Below are 24,067 nucleotides of genomic sequence, written 5' to 3'. Positions count from 1 at the left end.
ACACAATGTCCCATCACTGGTGAGCTATTTATGGAACAGGCAGCCGGGCTCTACCTTTGGCCCTAGCGGGCTACCTTGTGCCCACAAATACCATGTTGGTGACCCCTGCTTTAAAGTCTATAGGGGCTGTTTACTTGGTTTCTGGGATTTGCCATTTCTCAATTTTACTTTAATCTCAGCATCCAAAGTTTCAAAAATAAACGTACAAATTACACCGACAAAGTACGATTTAGTACATTCATTTAATATTTTTTCAGAACACCAAAGGCAGGCTGTATTGTATTTCGAGCAGGTTTCGTCCAACAGTAAGTCTTCTGTGGAATCCTGCGTTTCAAACACGTGTCAAAATACACTTTCCAGTTGCGCTACATTCAAACAAATATGAACACAGAACATTTTACATTACAAGAGATTAACATTTGTATTCGACTTTGGGTTCGGATGTTGCTACGTAAAAGTGCCATGATGAACACAAGTGCTCTGTGACGTGACAGAGCACAGAAGAAATAAATTCTAAACAAGTGTCTTAATTAGGCCACTGATCTTTACCACTACTAGTTTGTCAATCCCTGACCAATAAGTGCTCTTGATATTTCAACGACTTAAGAAATGCATTCATTGCAGGAGTTGTAAATTATACAGTGCAAACTTTATTACAAAGGCCTACAGTACTGATTTGAGATACTGAATGGGAGTTTTGTGCAAAAATGAACATTGTAGACTTGGTGTTGTACTTGGTGTTCAATACCATGTCTTGCAGCAGGTTGATTTGGAGGAACATGTTACAAGCGACATTACTTAATGCACAGCACAAACATATCGAGTAGTGTCCCGTATGGTTGGGTAATAAACATATAATGGAGTCTATTCCTAACATGTCTACAGAAAGGTCATTATGCCATATGGAATGGACACATCCAGTAAGTTAATTCTGTTTTCAGCAGAGACAGGACAGCGACTTAAAACAATGGAAACATACTATAGACACAGCCAAGCATGATCAGCTTGAATTCAAACAGACAAGAAGAAAAATTAGACAAATGTGAGGTAGGCAAGAAAACAAATGCTTGACCACCCAGCTTTCTTTTTGTAGATGGCCGTACCGAAACGATTGAGAACAAGAAAAACGAAGTCCAGGAATGCCACTGAGATCTAAATTGAGATGATTAAAGCAACAACTCTGCTGACATAAATAGCAATTGCAAGACACTTGCGTCATTTAAAGAATAAACTGTGATTGGAGACAATAAAAGTATGTAAACGGGTAACAAAAATCTGAAATTTTGGTTTTCCACAGAGCAGCAGCCCCATATGGTGTAGGAACCCTAAATGACAATTGCGTACAGTACTTGCCGTTACTGTGCCAATGTGAACAGTTTACATTTTCAAGCATAAGCGTTTGATGTCAGTGCAGTTAAAGTCTGCTCAGGGTTAGGCACAAAACACTTGGGTGGGTTCAGGGAAAGGTTGTAGTTTGCATCCTTTGCATGCCTGGCACTTCTCTCTGCTCATTTTGGGAAATGCAAGAATCAAAGAGCCACCGTTGCGTCATCACCCACGAAACTTTGAAGCAGTTGTTTCAAGGTAAAAGAGTTGCATAATGTAGCTTGAGAAAGGAGTTTGGTGCAGACCTGCAGTCCAGCTGCAGCGCTGGTGTCATCAGGGCTTTTCCTGTGGGGCTTTGAGGTGAAAGGGCGCACAGACAAAAGGGTCAACAGCGTGGACGCCGGCTGCATGGCTCACATGCTGCGAGGTCATCGTTCCCTCAAAGTGGCGGGAATATTTGGTTAGAGCTTGCGGGCGGAAGGGATGCGGGGCGATCTGTCCCGACACGCATTGTTCGGGGATCGCAGCTGCCCCGTGAGGGTTTGGAGGTGTTGCGGCCTCTTTTCGTTTCGCAAACGGAGCCTGGGAGAACACGTCCGGCTGCTCCTGGGCTGCGAACGGGCCGCTCGGAAACGGCGCGTTGGCGAACACGTCGCCCGCTTCTTGCTGTGTGAGGCGAAAAGGAGCTTTTGAGAAGACGTCTGCACTGGCTGCCTCGGGATCAAGCTGGGAATGATTGTGGGCAACGGGGGCGGGTGCAGGCGGATGGAAGGTCACGGCAGATGACGCCGCACAGGAAGCTGGCGTCGAGCCGAGGCTGGCCTGAGCCCCGTGTTCTTCGTCGGAGTCGGAGTCGAGCAGCAGTGGTCTGGAGCCGCTGCAGTCGTGGACAGAAGTCTGACCTTCAGGTGTAGTCCCGAAATTCTGCTGCGCTTCTTGACGGGCATCTTTTTCCTGGTCTTCATCACTGGAGTGAACACATCCCTCGTTTGCTGTAGAATCTCCAACAGATTCCGCCTCATGTCCTTCTTGGCCAAGCACCGAGTAGCCGTTCCTCTCCAGTTGCACATCTGTATCAAAAAGCAGGAGAATAAGTTCATTTGTCCATCCAATGTCAGTCACACATACAGGATAAGCACCTCTTACAAAGCGAGGAAGTTTCATGACACGAAAACACGCACATTCTACTACATTCATCATCACAACATGGCGCAGCCTTGTTTCCACAACTTGCTCTCCACAGTTCAAATGGATGGGAGCAGAGGGAGTCGGTGGAAAGGAGGAGGGGGGCCTTGACAGCAGAGGGAGGCGCAGTTAGACAAGACGAGCACGGACGAGCGCACGGTCAGTCTTACCTCACCAGCGTCGACAGCGGCTGTTAACAGGCGGCTCTCACCAAGCAGTTAAAGGGAAACTCTACCTGATTTGTTATTTCTCTTCACCAAGACTGAAACCATAAGATTAAACAAGTGCCGTTTGTGTTCACTTCCAACAGTTGTTTGGCAATTGTGAGCAATAACATTGACTCGCAGTTGTGTCGGTGTGTGTGACACAACTGATTATTTGCCATGACAGAGAACAATGTTACTCTTCAATTTGCTCGCATAGAGATAATGTCCATTTCTTATTTCATGAGAGCGCTCTTACCACAAAGCTACTGTACTTCTTAATTAAAAAAAATAAATAACCCATCATAATGGAAAGATGTGCACTGGAGACATTGATCCACTGTGATGTTTTAAACCAAAAATGTAACAGAGAAGAGACAGGCAAAAAAAAGTTCACATCAACATTTATACACAAATGGACTCCGGTCCATCTGTCCCTTAACATTTTACATCTATCACATGTATACATTCACTTTAAAGCACTAAAAAGAGTCATGACAGATGTGATGCATTTACATATTAAATAAACACTTAAAAATTGATTTCATGACAAAAACAAACAAACAAACAAAAAAAAGGTTAATAATGTCCATGTTTTGATTGTTTTCTGAACAAGAGGAACGCTGTATCGGTCGAGTGACTTTCCAGTTTAAGATTAAGCAGTTATTTGGCGGCCTATGGTAAGGGGGTTAAGTTGGGCTGGGGGATTCCTGTGATGACACCAGCTCGAGGCAAGAATCCAACAGGAGGAGCGCGGCTTCACACGTGAACGAACATATTCACTGAGGTGTCTTCTTCTTTCGTTTGACTTGACTGTATTTGAAAACAACTGCAACTCCTCATGACAGTGCATCACTTCATTATTCTACCACTTTGGCTTCCCTATTTTACTAAGTCACATTTGAAATAGACCACATTGACAAAAGTATTGAGACGCACCTCTGCAATTATACTTGAATCTTGGAAATATTTTTATACGCTTTCAGTGTATGAAAGCTACTGCACAACAACCCACAGCCGTTTGAAAACCGGTCAGGGCAGATATTTTCTCACTCAGTGAGTCAGTCCGGGTACTTGTTTACCCAGTTAGGAGGCTACCTGCAAGTTTATTTTGCAAGTTTTGAGAGAATTTTCACCCTTTTGGTCATGAGTGGTTTCAAATAAAGCTTCAACCCTCAAGACACACACACACACACACACACACACACACAAAGGGAAAGCAAAGCAGCAAAGAGCAGTGCATCATGAAATGGAAGTACACCACCATGGCCGCACGTTAAATGAGCGATTATGGGGGAAAAGCATGAGGAAGGCCATGGTGTAGCCATGTTAGTGGCAGAAGATATGCTTGAGCATTGATGGGAACGTTAGCAGAGCTTTATGCAAACAGCCGATCAGGGCTAAGGTGAACAAGTCTATGCCGAGTCCTCTCTTTCACCTACATAAGATGCTACATTTTCCAAATCTCTAACCCTCCTCCCCTGTCCCAAAGTTAGGGTTGCAAACTGCCCCCTCGACCTTTCCCACCCCCTCTAGAGGTCGATGAGCTGATCCACCAGTAGAAGGGAGCGGGCCAAGTTGGGAAGGCTGGACTCTGAACTGCCACTGTTGTTGCGCGAGTGACCACCTAAAACATGTCAGAGAAAGAAAGAGAGAGACGAGACACAGAGATGTACATGGAAGAGCCGAGGGAGATGAGCCATAAGAATAAGTCATAAGAAACGAGATTGTGTGGAGAAAAGAAATAAGAGGGAGGAGTGAAGGAGGATGAAGGGGGGATGGGTCAGAGCAGAGGGGTGCACGAACGGGGGCAGGACAAGAGAAAGAAGCAGAGAGTGAGCTGGGATCATCTTAACATGGCTGCATCATCACAGGGGAGAGAGTAAGGGAGCGCCAATCTAACATGGGGAGACATTCGAGGTAAAAACGACACGAGCCAAACCCCTCCAGGCTGGAGTATCACATATTCCAATGTGAGCGCTTGACTGGCAAGACTTCCCACAACGGAAAGTCACAGAGGGAGTGGGGCTATGCTTGGGAGAGGGACACAGAATCTGTCCTGCTGACAGCAGACGCGAGTGCTCATCTCGGGAGTCTGTTCTTCTTACCTTGGTTTGAGGTTTTCGAGATCAGCACGGGAATAGGGTCAAACTCGTCATTATTCTCTTTCCCTCCTTGCGACATTTGGAAAGCAGTGTCTGCAGTGAAGGAAGAGGACGTGAAGGAAAGGCAGATGTGAGGGGAAAGCTGTTAGTTCAGCCATAGCACAAGGCAATGAAAAAAAGAGGGGCAGGGAGATTGAAATCATAAATGTGCCATTGCAGGCTATCTTTGGGTTCTTTCACAAGTGTGTGAGTGAAACTATGTCGATCTGTGCATCATTTATTCTTTCCATTTATAATTGGCAATCAAAAAGATAAACAAATTAAAATAATAAAAGTGACTGTTATTTGTTTTTTAATCCAACACAAAAACAAAAATGCCAGATTTTATATATTTTAATTATAAACTAGGATCAAAAATACAGAATAGAAAAAAAGAGCCACAGGACTGAATTTTTATTTTAATATTTAATTGGTCCTGTCCACATAAGCATTTAAAATAAAAATAAAAAAATAAAATAAAGATACTGAAGCTTGTTAGCCACCACAATCACTCTGGACCAAGACCACGACCCATCAAATTATTCATCAGCCATAATATATCAAGGACGAACCATGCGTGAAGCGTTATTGTAATGGCTTCATGCATTAAGTCTGACACGGAAGATATGCTTTCACCACTGTTTGTCTGTCCGATCACATTGTTTCCAACACATTCATGTCCACACTATATGTGGACACCTTGTATGTACCGCTTAGGGCGTGTGGCCCTTTAACAGTCAGTATGGTGCAAATTGACCGAGCATAAGGAAAATGTCCACAAACCACAACTGACTGCAGCAAAATGAAGTCGATGACAACAATGCTTCACGCACATATGTTGATATAATATGGCTGATGGTTCATTCGATGGATGGCGGTCGTGGTCCTGACTGATTGCAGTGGCTAACAAGCTAACGTAGGTTTACTAAAGCTCGTTAACAAACCTCCATGTTTGTGTTGATTAAAAAAAAAAAAAATTAAAGTAGTCCATCGCTATATCGCGGTTCACCTTTCTATATCACAGATTTTTTTACAATGCAATTTTGCATGCTGTTTTTTTACAGCGAACAAACCCGCAATGCGTTCTAATTGACTTCGCATATTTTTTACAGTGCAATTCTGCACGCTGTATTTTGTCAGCAACCCATGACAGCATGTCTGTTCTAGCATAAAAGGGATACAGATTTTCCATTCTGCTTGACCTAACAGCTGAACAGGACAAAAAAAAAAAAAGGTGGCATGCCTGTTTATAAGAATCTTCTCGTCCAGAAGAAAAAAAAAAAAAGTGGCAACAGCTACATATAACTATGTTCTTCTCTCGGAAAAAGACAGTGGAAAAGGATGCCACAGCGGAGCGGCGGCAGGACGAAGAGGGACGGTCAGAGGAAGCGTGAAATACGCGCGAGTCACAATTAATCATTTCTTGTTTCCAACCTCATATGTTGTTCATTAATATTAAATTAATTATTTCTAAAAACTGTCATTTGTCAGAAAATGTTTACATTTTTATTTCTTAAACAAATGTTTGGGCCTTAAAACAGGTTTTGACCTTTGTTTCGTTATACAATAATATTAACAATAATAATGAGTACAACAACAACAACAATAATAAAAATAATGTTACTTATTTTTCTTACAAAGGTTTGAACTTTGAGCGTGTTTAAACAAGAGAGATGTGAGAAATTGTTAATGGTGAGGTTTACAGCCTTAAAACACAGTATAACAATTATAAAAAATAAAGTTTCCTTCTTCGCGGATTTCACCTATCGCGGGTTATTTTTGGAACGTAACCCCCGCGATAAACGAGGGAACACTGTAGTCAGTTTTTCATTTTCCCATTGCCAATTGGAAATGGAAAGAACAAATAATTGAGACATATAGTTATTGGCTGTGTCTTCATGTGTCAGCTTTACGTATTTTGTGTTAGATAACAATAGTACAATAACAAAAATTACACTGCTTTCCTAGGAACAAAGCTGTCCAAAAAGTTCAGCGAAAGTGGAAGGGCTTACCAGCAGCTGCCTGGGCAGGCTGTAGCTCCTCCAGGCAGGATGCAGAGCAGGAGTCAAGAGGTGCAGAGGGGCGATAGGAGGAAGTATGAGCAGAAACATTCTGGTTTCCGTGAGGAGAAGAATGAGATAGAAGAGGGCAGCCCAGCAGAGAGTCCTCTCTAGTTAAAGAGTCTGAGTCACAATAAGAACGCAAACTTATAGTGAGAAGGGGTCAAAGTAAAAGAGCAAGCTCGGTGACAGCCTGAGCAGCAGAAAGCATTTGACAAGGAAGACAGTTGACAATCTAGCATGAATTAATCAAATGCTAGTTCAAATGTATTGTTACAAAAATATGTTTAATTTGTGCCTTGAGTTTTCATCTTATACATATTTGCTCAGGCAACAGATGGTAGTGGGCTGTTTTAGCTTAAATAAAAACAAAAAACGGTTGACATGAAAACAATGGAGTTGTCTTAATATTACAGTGGTTAACTTGCATGAGAGCTAACATTATATGTGCAGTAACTACATGTTTTATGATGGGAATAATTTGACCCTGAAACTGGTTATTTCAATTTCCATTTCATATGGACATGCTGGAATGATTAATGTTTGAGCTGAAAGGTTCTACTCTACTATATTAGTACTTCCAATCCAAGGAACATCAAGTGAGATTCAATCAAACTGGCCCCATAAACAGAAAGATGTGAAAGATAATCATATTCTATGCTGTTGACTCCTATACTGAGCCCTACATCGCTAACCTGGCATGCTGGCAGAGTTGAGCTCCGACTGGGCCGAGAGCTGCTGGGCTTGAGGGGCTTCCAAGCCAGGAATCAGTGAATCCACACACACCTCTGTCTTTGCTACACAAACATAACAGGAGAATGCAAGAAAGACAACTATTTCCTTCCCTAAGGCATCTTCCTGAGGTTGTAACCACATGACAGAAAGTGAGGGAAGGCAACAGAAATATGCATGCAAAGTGGAAAGTTTCCAGTAAGACTGGGAACAAAAACAAAGATGGTACCAGCATTTGTGCTCAGAGGTTCAGCCAGGGTTAAGAGGTCAGGGTGCAGTAGAGAAGTTTCGTGAGACTTCTGTCCATGATCAATCAAGTTGTCTGAGAGACGGAGAGAGACGATTGAGGGACAAATAGAAACATGGCGGGGGACAGAAAAGAGCAATAGGAGGAGTTTCCAAAAAAAAGCATGAGCAGAACAGCAAATATCGACATTGAAGTAATGTTAGTGTTCCATCTGATCGAAAACCAAGGAAGATTAAAAGTATAAGTTGGTAGTATTTTATTGTAACGTATGCAGTGAGTATTTATGAAAGGATGCATACCCTCATCTAATTTGTTAGTCACGTAGTTCCAGTGAATACAGCAACACGCTCCAAATTAAAATATTGCCAACAGTATGAAACCAACCAGGCACAGACGAGCTCGGGAAATCATCAGCATGCGGTCAGCTGAACAAACAACACTGAGCAGAGAGTCGCCATGCCGAACCTAACAACTCATGACAGTCTTTTGAGTTTTTCAGTTTCTCTAGGCAAACACAGGTTTTCATCGACTCTTAAGAGAAATGACATATATAGTATCTTGAAATGTGGCCCATGCATAAAGCAAAACTCTCACAGCAGCCCATACTTACAGGAAACTACAATGGCAAAAATTGGGGAGTAGGGGAGTCTTAGAGAAGGAATGTGTTGGCTCAGAAAATGGCACAGCAGATGTGAGCCTTTACCCGTATCTCTATAGGAAAGAGCACTGTTGAAAAGCTAATGCTAACATCAGAAAGTGAACATACTGTACATCGAATTGTGTAATTATGCACACATTGGCCCCAACATTTGGTACACTTGTGAGGAGATGCAATACAGGAGCTGTATAAGTCGTTGTAAAGATAATAATGTTATTATTAGTTTTGAGAGGATTTCATTTAACAATATACTGCATTTAATGTTGTAATTTTAATTTGGAATAGTGTAGAACTGCATTGTATCATACATTGTAAGACAGTAATTTATAAAACATTTTGATGACCTTGATGCAGGTGTAACTCATGTCTAGTGGAAAATGTGAACATTTCATAAATACATTTTCTGGATTATGGTCAGTGTCAGGTGTTTTGACAGCAGAGAAAGTCAAAATGCTCATGCGCCTCTCAAAGAGAGACAGCTTCCATAAAGGCGATTAAACGTACCCTGATTATGCAATAGCTTCAATATCACAACACTACATACCATACAAAAAAGAAAAAATAAACAGCGCTGCACAAGAGCTTAGAGGCGTTTGTTTCCAATAGAATTCAAGGCAAAAAGTGGACATAAAAGACTCAGTGACTGAGGTCATTGGTTTGTAAGCACAGTCCTCCAGCAGTAAGGAAATCCAATCAACAAAGGAGTGTTTGTCCTCACCGTACTGAGTGGCAGCAAAAGCACAGATCTGCAAATAAGATGCGATCTAGCTGTAGGCCAAAGACCCTATTCATTGAAACTGACAAGGACTCACTGTGCGACTACTAACGTATGTCAATAAAGATAGGCTTCTGAAACGAGCAGCTGTAATTTTGATGTTGGAAAACGTCCTTAAATAAAGTACAAGGAATGATTATTCATTCATCTTCCATTCCGCTTATCCTCACTAGGGTCGCGGGCGTGCTGGAGCCTGTCACAGCAATCTTCGGGCGAGAGGCGGGGTACACCCTGAACTGGTCGCCAGCCAGTCGCAGAGGAATGATTATGCACACTGGATATTATAGGATATCCCATTTACACAGTGAATAAAGATGTAGATGCATGTCAACAACAAGAGTCCAAGAAACGCTTACCTGCAAATGAACTGAGGCCCTGAATAAGATTGTCACCCCTGGGCTTCTCCTCTGGTGCAGCAGCTGTGCTCAAACAAACACAAAAAGTTTTTGGATTCAACAACTCTCTCATATTTGTCTGCGTGTTAATATACAGTACATACAATATTGCACTTACTTTCAGCTAGCTTTGCAAAGTCTTTGTTAAGCAGCTCCTCAGCAGTTAGCTTGGAGAAGTTATCGTCACCAAAGGGGTTCCAACTGGGCTGAGTGTTGGTTGTAATACGGGCAGACTGAGTGTCACCTTCAGCTGGGTGATATACAGTCTGCTGGGATGAGCATGGGGAGCCAGAAGGAGTTGTGCTGGCTGATCTACAGATCATACATAAGAAAGCGGTTACAGTACATTTTACTTCTGTGGTCTTTGGTTTAGTCGTGTATGCAAACAAAGTGTATGAAATGAGCGATTCTTCTTCAGCAAGATTCTGCAGGATGTAAAAGGATTGCTTTTACTCCATCGTGGGTCGTGTCATCTGAATAGACTTTCTATAGCGGCGCCATGAAAGGACAGTCACTCCTCACATCACTGAGGGGGGCTCATTCTGCTCACTTGGACTTGTTGAGGCCGGCCTCGGCCGCAGGCGGCCTGCAGTAGCTGGGTGGACTTGCTGACGGGAACCCCGAAGATGGCGCTGTGAGTGATGTCGCTTAGGATGCGTCTGTGGCCACTCTTGGCCGCCATCTTCGGTGATGATGGGGGTGTTAGCGAGCCGACTTTGTGAAGCGCCCTTCCAGTTGTCTGTGGGGGACAATGGGGCATGTTAGCATGAAATGTATTTGCACTACGTTGAACAAAAGAAAACCAACTAACAATTCCCAGTAAGGATGAGTGCTAGAAGAGATCAGAATAAAAGATTGATCATGTCTTTCTGCCACCTCCTCCCAATGAAAGCCAAACACAACACACAATGCTTAGACACCCCTTTAAAGAAGAAAATGAGGATCCACATAACAGAAAAATGTACCTTAAGCTTGTGCATTTCAGAGTTAAGAGTAAGTAAATGCATTGATTTCAGATAGAGAGCGCAATAAAGACGAGGCACTTACAATGCCATGTTGAATAAAATTATGCCTGACGATTTCTGTATTCCCAAAGCCACACAGCAAGAAAATAAAAAAATAAAAAAGAAGAAGAAGATTGGAATTGTTAAAGTCAGCTAATAATTAAATCTGTCGGTTAAGAGCAGCAGATGGCACTATTTAACAGGGTGTTACCACATCTGGGTCAGCAGCTGGTCCACTGACGGAACACTCAGGGATGGGGGTCAGACGGAGAGCTGGGCTTTCATGGACCTCATGCTGCTGCTGGTGTTGCAGTGTGAGAGTAGGAAAACCAGACTGAGATTTGAACTGCAGCAGAGTGGGCGCCACATAGTGACAGTATGCTGCACTTGGTGGTAAACGCTCAATGCCAGATGGTTCAAAACCAGAATACCACCACATTTTGGTCACATTTTTCCATTAATTTATTTCTATTTCTAGAAAATGTTTGATATTTCTGACTACAGACATTGGATATCAAAGGCATGGGGCACAGATGGAAACAGTCAAAAGCACATCCCGAGAAACTGTGGGACTGTGTCGTGCAATTTGATGCCTTATTAGATACAACTCGATTATTAATACTGTGCATTGCTGCTCGATATTGACTGGAAACATGAACCATCGATCAAGAGTGAAAGGAAAGTGCCAGTTATTACAGTTTTGTTTGTATGGACTCTTAACCTCAGACCTTTTTAGGCCTACAGTGCAGCCTCACTGCATTTTATTTCTTATTCTCTCGCCGGGATACGTACCTGCTGGTTATTCTGTGGGTGTAAGAAAGCGGAAGGCTGCTGCTGTTTCATGAGGAGCTGCTGAGGTTGCAGTGTGACCTGAGGCTGAATGTTGGTGGTCTGCATTGCGGGAGTCTGTTGAGCATTCTGGACGGCACCTGGAGCTGAAGGTGGGACATTGCTACCAACACCTAGAGGATAGAATCATAAACAACAACAAAAATAAACAGTATAAAATCATAGCTCCCTATGGTAAGTCCAATGCTAAAGTGTATTGATCCCCCATAAAAAAAGACCCCTGGCTTTAACTGTGACATGCAGTTGGATCAAAGAGCTACTACCTATGGCCTGGGGCGCTCCGGCAGCAACGTTGGGCCTCTTGCGTGGGGTCAGAGCTGCTTGTATGGGAAGAATGCCTGATATAGGCTGCGGTTGAGTCTGGCCAGCCTTAGGCCTTTGTCGAGGTGCTATTGAGGTTTCAGTGGTAGGAATGGGGTCTGTGATCCTGATGGGAGGGAAGGAGATGTTTAAATATATTTATAAGGAAAACATCCAGCATTTGGGGTCATCGCTCACCTGGCTTTGGTTTGACTCTTTTTGACCACTGCTTCACTGGCTTTGATAGGCTCGGAAAGTTTTACAGGAATGGACGAATTCTAGAAAGATGAGATGAAATGAAATTACGAAATCTGTGTCTAATTGGGGCAGTCAAACAAACAAAAAAGTATCAATTCTTATATCTGAAATACTACAAAGTAGATCAAGTCAAAACTACAGGACACTGAAGAGAAATCGAGATTTTTAGGTATTTTTACAGGCCATTTAGGTACCCAAGATAAAGTGAAGGAAAACAGCAGTCAGCAGTTTTTATTTGGCTGGAAACTAGAATGTGCTGACATATAGGAAGCTGTGGTCCAAGACAGAAACTAATTTATTTCTGTCACTCTGAACTTACATGTAAATTTGGAACCGGACACTCTCGTCGATTCAGATTAAAGGCAAAGTAAGATACTTGATAGATGTCTGGCCTCTTGTCGGGGTCCGGTTCCAGCATATATCCTGAAAAATCCACATCTCTTGAACTTTGAGTAACAAATATTCCCATCCACAAATGTAGAGAAATGGGATATACACATATTTAAAGGGATGGGACTTCGCCATGAATTTGTATCACTCTGATACACCACGGATTTTTAGGCCACTGTGGGTTATTACAGTAGCTATAGCATAAACTATGTAACTTATTTTCACCACCATAAGGCCCACTTAAAAGTCTTAAATTTTCTCCAAAATGGACGGGGCACCTTATAATGCGGCGCGCCTTATGTGTGCACAGAGTTCCAAAATCTATAAATGTTGTGTGATGAGCACTCCGCTTGACTGACTAGGAGCATTTCCTGCCGACACGCTGCTTATACAGACGAAAAGCGGACGTGGCTGAGGACAGCATGGGGCCGTTAAAGGGGGAAGGGTGCGTGAAGGAGGACGTTAAAGGTAGGTATATAGCGCCGGTATGTGCATTGTGCAAAACAACATCGGTTTGGCTAAGGACCCCCGAAAATGGCACCACCTACGAAGAGACACGCTTACGAAGCACAGTTTAAACTGCAAGCTATCAGTTACGCGGAGGAACATGGGAATCGAGCAGCCGCGAGAGAATTCAAGATCAATTAATCCATGGTTCGCAAGTGGAGGGAGCAGGAAAACGAGCTTCGCCAAGTCACGGAGACAAAGCTGAGTTTCCGCGGAAACAAGGCGAGGTGGCCCGAGTTGGAAGACCAACTCGAGCAATGGATTATTGAGCAAAGAACAGCCGGGAGAAGCGTCTCTACAGTCACCATTCGACTGATTGCAATAACTCCGAGCTTTCCATCATTCCGGGAGACTTGACGAAGGAACTCCAACCGCTGGACATCGGTGTAAAGTGAAGTTGCGAGTGGCGTAGGAATGATGGATGACAGATGGCGAACCCATCTTTACTAAGACTAGGAGGCAGCGCCAGGCAAGTTACGCCACAATTTGTAAATGGATTCTGGATGCTTGGGTTAACATACAGGAAGTCCTCGAGTTACGACGTACTCGACCTACGACGTTTTGATTTTACGACGCCCCGTGCTTTGTCCGCCATTTTGTCTCCACCACCATAGTGTTTCTGCTTAGCTAGTACATAGTGCTTGTCTGTATTTGTGCGCTCGGAGTATCTTTGCCTTTTTCACACTCTCAACACTAATGGTAAGTACAGCATCTTATTTTTTTTATTTTAATGCATTTTAGTTTCTTTATACGAAGTGTTAACCTTTCCTGCTACGGTCACCTGACAGTGGTCGGGAGACGCCTTCTCCAGTGCCGAGGTTGCCCTCCTCGCAGTCAACTCACTTCTCTTGTTGCACAGCTGAGCTGTGTGGCGGCAACAATAAAGGCATGAAGCAACGATTTGGTGCTTTAATGGCTTTATTAGCTCCTCTGCACACTCAACGTCAACAGGTCCTGCGCTAATCGCTACTCTTCCCCGGTCGCCGTCACTACACTTGCTACTATACACACTCGCACCTGCGCGCACTCCTTCCTCCTTCACAGTCCCGTCTCACTCACACATCGACGCGCACGCCCACACACACTGAGCTTGCTGTGACAATCATGTGGGACAATACCCGTAACAGAAGTATTTCGACGTAAATTTCAACTTTAACGGTGAAATCCGACTTACGCGGAAATTCGGGTTACGTCGCCAGCGTAGGAACGGAACTCGTTCATAAATCGAGGACTTCCTGTATCTGCTTGCACTGTCGGTCAAGCTTTTGTAAGAGCCGGCATCATTTCTGAGGAGCCGCACGACAACGAGACTGACTCAGACAATGACGAGAGGGAACCTGCCGTGTTTGATGGAGAACTTGCCCAGCTGTTCATGTGGGATACAGAAAATGAGGACTTTGATGGATTTGTGGATGAGTATTGATCAAAAACAACATGAGTACATTGTTAAACACGTCAATAAAGTACAACCAAACTCAGTTTTGCTCCCGCAGTCTTTTTAAAAACATTGTTTTAGCGTGCATGCATGCTACCGTATGTTTTGAGCTAGTGCATGTTTTACCATGCCTGCGCCCAATAATACGGTGCACCTTATATATGTGTTAAATATAGAAATAGACCCCGTAACAGAGACTGCGCCTGTTAATACGGTGCGACTTATGGTCGTGAAAATAAGGTAAGTATATGCATTATGATAGGCAACGTACTGTAAAACAGACATAATTTACACATAGTGGACCTCCAACTACATACAGTACACAGAAAAGCTAGGGAATCAAGTAGTAAGATTAATGCTGCTTACTGATGAGACAGTGCATATCGTGGGAGTAGCGTGAATTGTCTGGAATAGTGAAACTGCCATCACAGATAGCAACTTGGCTCTCCCCAAATGGAAGTGTGAAGTAGCATAGTTTATACAGTAGGCATCCCATAGCCTGTAGACAAAATTGCAAAAACAATTGTTAATGTAGCTCAGTGTACACTTATGCACTATTATTATTATGTGAACCAAACACCTCACCCATATATCTGCCTTTGTTGTGATAACTTTACCACCATAGAGGTTGACCATCTCAGGAGCGCGGTATGATAAAGTCGTGTACCTGGTGTAAAGAGCCACACACGTCATTATCTAAATGGAATCACAACAAATGTAAATGCAAACGGCACAGAAAACCAACTTTTTGATTTCCTCCTCAATGACAGGTACACCGTCTGTCTGTGGGTTTTGGAAGTGATTTGTAGCACTTCCAAAGTCACACAGCACATAATGTCCCTGGTCATGCAGAAGAATATTTTCCACCTAACACAGTGAGGGGGAAAACATCAATTAAGTGCAATTCTGTTATGCAAAAACACAGCATAAATTAACCTTTGAATCTTACTACTTGCCTTGAGGTCCCTATGAATGATTGGAGTCTTGCACTGGTGCAGACGAGCAACAGCCTCACACGTGTCACAAAAGATCTGCAACACCTCTGCCTCTGTGAAGCCAGTCTGTAAGCGCTGGTTCATTAGGTTGACCACCTGTCCACCTACATAACAATTATGACATATGCTGCAACAGCTGCTGCCAAGATAACACTCTACCTCAATCTGAGGTTACATCCTTTTATGGAACCAAATTGTTCAGTTTATGCTTTGGTTAAATGCTAAAACCACGACTGAACCGATGAATCAAGCTATAGAAACAAAAAAGGGTAGAAAAGTATACCTCGACAGAAATCCATTAAGATTAGGACCTCCCACACATCACCAGCACCAACTGCAGCTATGCTGGAATCCAGGAAGCCAACTATGTTTTTGTGGCCCACAAGGTCCCGCTATGTCAATAAACACAGACAAGGAAACAGTGGAAAAAAGATACTGTTGCAAGGTTAAGACAAAGAAAAGTATGTTCATGTTTGTATATCTTATCTGTAAAAATGCTGGTAAATTAGGGGAAAACCTTGTCATACTCGTGATGACACAGGATATGACTGAACTGCTTATTTATTTTTACTGACATTGAGGAGGAGTCCGCTTTGTGAAATGGCTTTAACTCTGCTTGAATGGCAAATGCCAATATAACATGTTTATGAGAATTGACAAAACACAATATCACCGATTAAGCCCCCCCCCCCCCCCTGTCACTGCCTCTAGTTTAAACAAATTATTTGAATGTTCTCACAAAGGCTTTGTTCTAAACCTGATTTTATTGAGCACATAATGCCAAAGGAGGTGAGAAGACGGCTATACTATGACTTCATGAAATGCCCCCCAAAAATAAACTTGAATTTCTGCATTTTTTTTTTTTTTTTTACTCACCATAATCTGTATCTCCAGTTTGCAGATTTGTAGATCATGCTCATTGTTAACATACATCCGCTTAAGAGCGCACCGTTGGCCCTGATTCGTTCGCACCAAAAAAACAATGGCAAAACCTCCTGCCAAGAGATGGAACGATGAGAGATCAACAACTATTCAGTGGAAGTGGAGCTCACAGAACATTTGGACCATGTTAAATGACACTGAAATGTTTTTCATTGTAGTATTCACCAAAAGTAAACATAATGCTGTGACTGTTCACAGGGGCTAAGAACTACATCGAGTACTGACATGGACCTACTCAGGCCATTAAAGAAATGAGTGAAGTATACAAGGAGTCAGCAGTGACACTGATTCAAGAAATCGATTGAAATTAGAGGAGCGGGCGCTGTCGTGTTTGTGACGATGTGATGTCAGCATCGGAAATGTCAACGCCTGTAATGACAGGATGCTCGTTAGAGGTAGTCACGTTCAATAGGATCTCTGGAAACATTAATAGACAGTGATCTGAGCATGGTCTTTGCACACCAAATATGTCTGCAGCGACAATGACATGTCAATGACATGACACAGTTTGCAAAGGTTATAATGATTGATTAACGGCCTGTCAAGAATTCTGTGCACAACTGAAACAAAATGCAGTGCCTTTTACCTGCAATATCTTGATAGTAATGATAACTGATAATTGTGGTCACTAAATTGCGAAACTGTCACACTGTTTCTTTCATCACTCTTCATCGCTTTTCTTTCGTGTTATTTTTGTAAGAAAAAAAACAACAACAACAGGTAAATCAGTGACTTTAATAGAGAATGTATCTCTTTGACAACTCAATATTAATCTGCATGAGATCCTAAATCCCCATCGTGCGTGTATGTGTGTGTGTTCCCTGACAGTTCAGACATTTTAAGACCTGCTGTCTAATCTGAGATGGCTGTAAGAAATTAGAAGGATTAGCAGGCTTCTTGAGCAACATTTGGCCCTGGTCTACTCTCTTGGGAGAGAGTGCCAACAGAATAACTGTAAGTACAGCTACAAATAGCTAGTGTCCAGTGACGTAACCAACTGTCAGGATTATTCTCCACTGGGTTATGGATACGCACACAACAAAATACTCGCGAAAATGCACTCTTTGGGCACAGCCATGAAAGCGCAATGTTTGGTCCCACTCGTCATCCTGGTAATGGACGAGGTTTGAGAATGTTCCACATCTTTACAACTAATTTACTGCAAGGTTACATGGCGATGATGAAACAAGATCCAAGACGCATTGTCCTGTCCACTGAAGACAGATGAGCTCGGGGGGCCTCCAGTGTTTTCTTTACAGAGTTCGAGCTGAGTGAGTAAATCATTGGAGCCTTGTGTAATGTACACCATCATCACAAGGCGGGAGATAAAACACTGGCATGTGTGTCCAAAGACGGACAGTTGCCCCCTCCCAAAAAAGCTGACTACTCTTACTTTAAAGTGTAAAGTGTAAAGCCTTTTTGTTGCATACTGCTCAAATAGTCTATAAAGGCAGAACACTATGTGCATAAACAGACCTTTTACCAACCCTGTTACACATCACAAGCAATAAATGAAGGAAAGCAAATATGATCTGATGGAAAAAAAACTAAAAAAAAAGTAGAAACTAGTTATTGTATTGTCCTCCATTTTCTGTTAATTGAATTTAAATTGCTCCTTGCAACTGTGGTTTTCCATGACATTACTTTGGTGTATCTTTGTATTGCTGTCTGTAGTCAGATGACCAGACCATTCATAAAGTGGCCAGACAACTGGAGTCCTGCCAAAACACTGATAAATTAATCAGTCTTTTTAACTCCATTATTCAGTAGGCCAACACAACAGGGCTGACTCTCATTGGGGTAATGAAAGACACCAACCCTGTTTAACTGTGTGGTAAAACATCAGGGAATTGTCTTCATTTAAATGAATCTTATCCAACAATATTATTATAACTATCTGGGTCACCCTGCAGCAAAACCGTGTGCATGATTGTGCAAGCACGAAAACGTTAGAGCCCGAGATGGTTATGCTTACAGTAGTTTGTGTTACCGATGTCTCAGCACGTCTTTGACACTTTATAATACGTTAGTTACTCCCAGCCTTCAGGTAAAATGGGCAACCACGAAATTCAGTGGAGCATTATTTTTTTGGTCTTAATTTGAAGACTAACAAGACAATTGTACATATGCAAAGACGAATGAAAACAGATGAGCATTGCACAAACAATGGTTAATATTTCATATGCACCAAAAGATGGTCAAGCATGAATAGACAAAACTATATCAAAGACGCAAGTTAGCCTACATCTCCCATTGCCACGAGTTAATAATCACGCTCTTGTACAGCTGTTCAAACCTAAAAAAAAACCCAAAACATTTCAATATAAACCTACCTTGCTATGGAACACAAGGGATTAGCAAATTAATCCTGCTTCTCACCGGTGTGCCAATTAAATCAAATATGTCGGCGCGTCAAATACTTTGAATGTGGTTCAAGTGAACGTAATTCAACGAGAGAAAGCACGCCCATTCGTTCACCTTCAGCCACGATCTCTTCGACGGTCACTTGATGTCGTCCAATGCTGAAGACCCGGCCGATAAAGCTGCCTCCGCCGCCGGAGCCGGCGCTTCCTCCGCCGGCTCCCGGACCAGGCCCCGAGCTCACCAGCTCCCGGCGTGAGTCAAAAAACTTCTTCATTCCCACCAGGTATTATTAAAAGCGACAATTCCAATATCCAGGAGTATAAAAGCTACAAAGAAAAGTCCGTCGATGGTCGAGCTGGTGGCTGTGAATTTGCTGACTTGTGGTGTATGACAGCAGCTAGCAAGATGCTAGCCGACGACTTGGACTTCAAAGTCTCCCCCCCCCCAAAAGAAAGACTGGGCAGCGTTTCCTGGCTAACGCATGGCCCGAAAACAAGGCAGGACCAGACGCCCAGTGTCTTAAGCAGTGTTTTAAACGCTGAAATACTCCTCGACTCTCCACTCCAAGTAGCGGCTGCTGGATGACTGGACTGCCAGTCCGGAGGAACGGTCGTTAACTCACCTATGCGGCTAAGCTAACCACCAAAGTGCGATGACAGCTGCATAGACGGGCAGCCAGGTAGCTCCGGTCCGAACTACCCAAAGCAGCTTATCACACATGCCCACAATAAGCATATAACCTAAAATATCACATCATATCACGCAAAAAAAAAAATATATATATATAATAATCTATACACTTCTCTCCTGTCTGTATCGCCAGCAAATGTCGTTTCTCGCGTTGTCGACGTTGTTATCAAACAATTTATTAACACAGCTAACGGAGCTACAATACACAGGACCTGAGCGGAAGTGCGGCATCATTTTTCTCAATGTGATTGGTTAATGCCAGCGAAGATAACCAACAGTTTTGTCCAAACCCCGCCCCAGGCCGGAACTACAGAGTGCCCCTTTCAAAATAAACGGACTCACAGTTGAGATTCACGACTAGCCTTTTTTTTTTTATAAATTAAAAACTACTACTACTACTACTACTACTAATAATAATAATAATAATTATACTACTAATAATACTTTTGTATTTTTTTCAATGGCCAGTTTGGGAAACTAAATGCAACAGTATTTGAATGCTTGTGTAAAACCAACTGTATGTGGTGGGAAATAAAAACTGTAGTAAATTCACAATGCAATTTCTTATTATAAAGCGTATACATCATTCTCAGTTAGTTACTAGACATTGTTTGTCAACCTTTTTTGAGCCAAGGCACATATTTTACATTAGAAAATCTAAACCATGGCACACCATCAAAAAAAGAAGAAGAAGTTACAAACAATGTGTATAGGCTACTGAAATACTGAAAATCTCCTCATTAATCTGGGCCTTTTCTATTCTGTTGTATGAATAGTAACAAGTGGATACACAGGTTAATTGAAACGTTTGTCATCTAGTGGAAGAGCAGTTAATTGTTCTGCCTGTCACTTTACATCACTGGCATTGAAAAACAAAGGTACGTTATTTGTGGAAAATAAATAATTTTCAGATCAAATAGCTGTTAAATTAGCCGTCTCTATCTATCTATCTATCTATCTATCTATCTATCTATCTATCTATCTATCTATCTATCTATCTATCTATCTATCTATCTATCTATCTATCTATTAATTTAATAGTAATAAAAGTAAGTTGAAGTTTTCTAATGATTCGAATAGTAAATGGTAGTAATCTAATAAATAAAAGTACTGTACAGTACTGTGTAGTGGGTGGGCACTGCAATTTACTATTACTGTGTATGGGTTATTTGGTTCAATTGGTATATGTAATGTGAAAATTGTCCCTCTAGAGACCGCTGTTTACCCGCTAAATCCAACTTTTTAAAATATATATATATATATATATATATATTTTTTTTAAAGAAATGTATTTATGTTAACGCGCAGACTAGAGCTCACATGAGTAACCGCTATTCATTATCAAATGCATGACTTGCTTGTTCCGTGGCATCCAAGTGTTTAGTCGAACTCTATATACAGGTTTTATATTTATAACTGTAACTGTAAGACATTAAAACGGTGAGATATCTTTCTGCATGTCCATCTAATTCATTTTGGGAAGGTTTGACGCAGTTTTATTTATTTACAGCTCTTCTGGCGCAACCTTCACACGAATGTATGCTGTCAATTTTAAACGTGCTGAGTAGTTTGTTTAAATAATTGTGCAATTAAACTACGATGCTGTTCGTGCTCCAGTGATGAATGACACACAATGCAATACTTTCATACATACAATATTCTACGATGTACGGTCTCTCTGTTGAAACATTAACGAAAGTTAAACACACGGTTCTCATTTTGTGTGGTCCCCTGAGAATAAAATCATAGAATCTTACATGTACGGCAGATGTGGGAAGTCTGGGTCAAGAAGGTCAACATTACGAATGCACTTTACTAACGGTTCCTGTTACTTTAATATTAAACAATATTTGTGAGTCTGTGCGGTATTCTATCCACATAAATTAAACCCCCACAGACACTTCTCAAACCCCTCCTGTGGGAAAATACATTTGTCTTTTTTCCTGTTTGCTCACACAATCATAAAATTGTCAAGATTGGACTTAGTACTTACATACTTTAGACATGCCATTTGGTCTGGAATCTTATTTGTTTGTAAATAATCCTTTCAATAATTCACGTTCTTTTAAATAGAACTGGCAATTAACAATGGTAACTCATAACTAAGCTTTTGTTATGCTTTCAGTTTGCCTGTTTCAGTGTGACAAAGTGAAGATGAATAGCAAGAAGTTTCCCCTTCTACTTCATGGCAACACCCAAGATATTGTTTGCTGTATTCATCACTCTTTTAATACGGTCCTTATTTGGTAAAGTATTCGATCCTCTATAAACACCTTCTCCAAGGAGTTACTTTTGCAGAGCCATTTAGCTTTCCATTTGGGATATGCAATCAAATTTATCAACATACTGGTTAGATGTGTGCCCAAACCGTAGCGAGAACCACCACAGGTTTTGAGAACTTGGGTAGGTGTTTATACACTCGCTGACCACTTGATTAGGTACAATCTAATGAGGACAAAAACAAATAAATAAATCAATAAAATAAAATAAAATTTAAAAAAAGCTGTATTTTAGCAATGTGTTTATTATTGTGGTTTTGGTCTCCACCATTGCAGATTGCAAAATCAATAATAACTCAAATTTCCTTACTGTTCCAGGGTTACAATGCAGCTGGAGACAATCTGACTTAGGATATGACATAATACTGTTCAGTACATATTTTTGGGCTGTCAGAAAACATCCTGCTGTGTAAAATTGGATAAATTATTATGTTGTAACCATCCATCCATCCATTTTCTTCCGCTTATCCGAGGTCGGGTTGCGGGGGCAGTAGCTTTAGCAGGAAAGCCCAGACTTCCCTCTCCCCAGGCACTTCCTCCAGCTCTTCCGAGGGGACCCCCGAGGCGTTCCCAGGCAGACGATGCACCGATCCGCCTGTCGCTCTCCCGTTGCATTCTTCCCTCACTCGTGAACAAGACCCCAAGATACTTGAACTGACTGAGGACCATAGTCTCAGATTTGTAGGTGCTGATTCTCATCTCAGCCGCTTCACATTCGGCTGCGTGAGAGTTGGAGATCACGGCCTGATGAAGCCAACGGAATCACATCATCTGCAAAAAGCAAAGATGCAATACTGAAGCCACCAAACTGGACCCCCTGGACTTGCGCCTAGAAATTCTGTCCATAAAAGTTATGAACAGAATCGGTGACATTGGGCAGCCTTGGCGGAGTCCAACCCTCATCAGAAACGAGTCCGACTTACTGCCGACTTATGCCGACCAAACTCTGATTCCGGTCGTACAGGGACCGAACAGCCCGTATCAGGGGGTTCGGTACCCCATACTCCCGAAGCAACCCCCCACAGGACTCCCTGAGGGACACTGTCACACGCCTTCTCCAAGTCCACAAAACATATGTAGACTGGTAGGGTGAACTCGCATGCACCCTCGAGGACCCTGCTGAGGGTGAAGAGCTGGTCCACTGTTCCATGGCCAGGACGAAAACCACACTGCTCCTCCTGAATCTGAGATTCGACTTCCCGACGGACCCTCCTCTCCAGCAGCCCTGAATAGACCTTACCAGGGAGGCTGAGGAGTGTGATCCCTTGTAGTTGGAACACACCATCCGTTCCCCCTTCTTAAAAAGGCGTTCCCAGCAGACCCTCACAATACGTTTGGGCCTGCAAGGTCGGACTGGCATCTTCCCCCACCATCGGAGCCAACTCACCACCAGTTGGCAGCTCCGCCCCCCTCTTCACCCGAGTGTCCAAGACATGCGGCCGCAAGTCCGATGACAGGACCACAAAGTCGATCATCGAACTGCGACCTCGGGTGTCCTGGTGCCAAGTGCACGTGTGGACACCCTTCTGCTTGAACATGGTGTTCGTTATGGACAATCCGTGGTGAGCACAGAAGTCCAATAAGAGAAGACCGCTCAGGTTCTGATCGGGGGGGCCGTTCCTCCCAATCACACCCTTCCAGGTCTCACTCTCATTGCCCACGTGAGCATTGAAGTCCCCCAGGCGAACGATGGAGACCCCAGCGGGAGCGCTCTCCAGCACCCCCTCCAAGGACTCTAAAAATTGTGGGTACTCTGAACTGCTGTTTGGTGCATAGGCACAAACAACATTCAGGACCCGAAGGCGGAGGGAGGCTACCCTCTAGGCGCCGAGCCGGGGGGTAATAAGTATACCCACACATGCTCGGGTGTCTCTCAAGAACCTGTTTTTGTAGCCAGGGATCGGCTCGCCAAGGTCCCCGCCTTTGACCAACACCCAGCTCACACTGCACCTGACCCCTATATATGGCCCCTCCCACAGGTGGTGAGCTCACGGGAAGGGGGACCCACGTTTCCCTTTCGGGCTGTGCTCAGCCGGGGGCCAGGCCACCAGGTCTCGCCTTCGAGCCCCACCTCCAGGCCTAGCTCTAAAGGGGGGCCTCGGTGATCCGGGTCCGGTTAAGGGAAACCTAAATCCATTAATTGTGTTCGTCATCGGGGTTTTGGGGGGTGTGCCTTGTCTGATCCCTCACCTCGGACCTATTTGCCATGGGTGACCCTACCAGGGGCATGAAGCCCCAGACAACTTCACTCCAAGGATCATTGGGACACACAAACCCCTCCACCACGATAAGGTGACGGCTCAAGGAGGGGTTATGTTGTAACATTCTT

At 43.0% G+C, this 24,067-nt stretch overlaps 1 protein-coding gene across 1 annotated transcript; it reads right to left on the bottom strand.

Moving 5' to 3' along the window:
- Positions 1 to 228: 228 nt before the first annotated feature.
- On the bottom strand, positions 229 to 19,693 carry LOC133399743 (AP2-associated protein kinase 1-like). The gene is given in 21 exon segments (XM_061671513.1): positions 229 to 2,396; positions 4,823 to 4,912; positions 6,871 to 7,041; positions 7,614 to 7,715; positions 7,880 to 7,972; positions 9,687 to 9,749; positions 9,844 to 10,037; positions 10,276 to 10,304; positions 10,306 to 10,464; positions 10,941 to 11,030; positions 11,522 to 11,691; positions 11,842 to 12,005; positions 12,077 to 12,156; positions 12,456 to 12,559; positions 14,835 to 14,967; positions 15,054 to 15,135; positions 15,214 to 15,335; positions 15,425 to 15,567; positions 15,747 to 15,855; positions 16,340 to 16,458; positions 18,884 to 19,693. Coding segments are annotated over 21 exon segments (3,114 nt in total). The 5' UTR covers positions 19,044 to 19,693; the 3' UTR covers positions 229 to 1,659.
- Between the last annotated feature and the right edge of the window lie 4,374 nt (positions 19,694 to 24,067).

This window comes from Phycodurus eques, chromosome 3 (genome assembly GCF_024500275.1).
Source record: "Phycodurus eques isolate BA_2022a chromosome 3, UOR_Pequ_1.1, whole genome shotgun sequence".
Lineage (NCBI taxonomy): Eukaryota > Metazoa > Chordata > Actinopteri > Syngnathiformes > Syngnathidae > Phycodurus > Phycodurus eques.
Note: the sequence above shows the minus strand (reverse complement) of the source record. Positions and strands in the feature narration are given on the sequence as shown.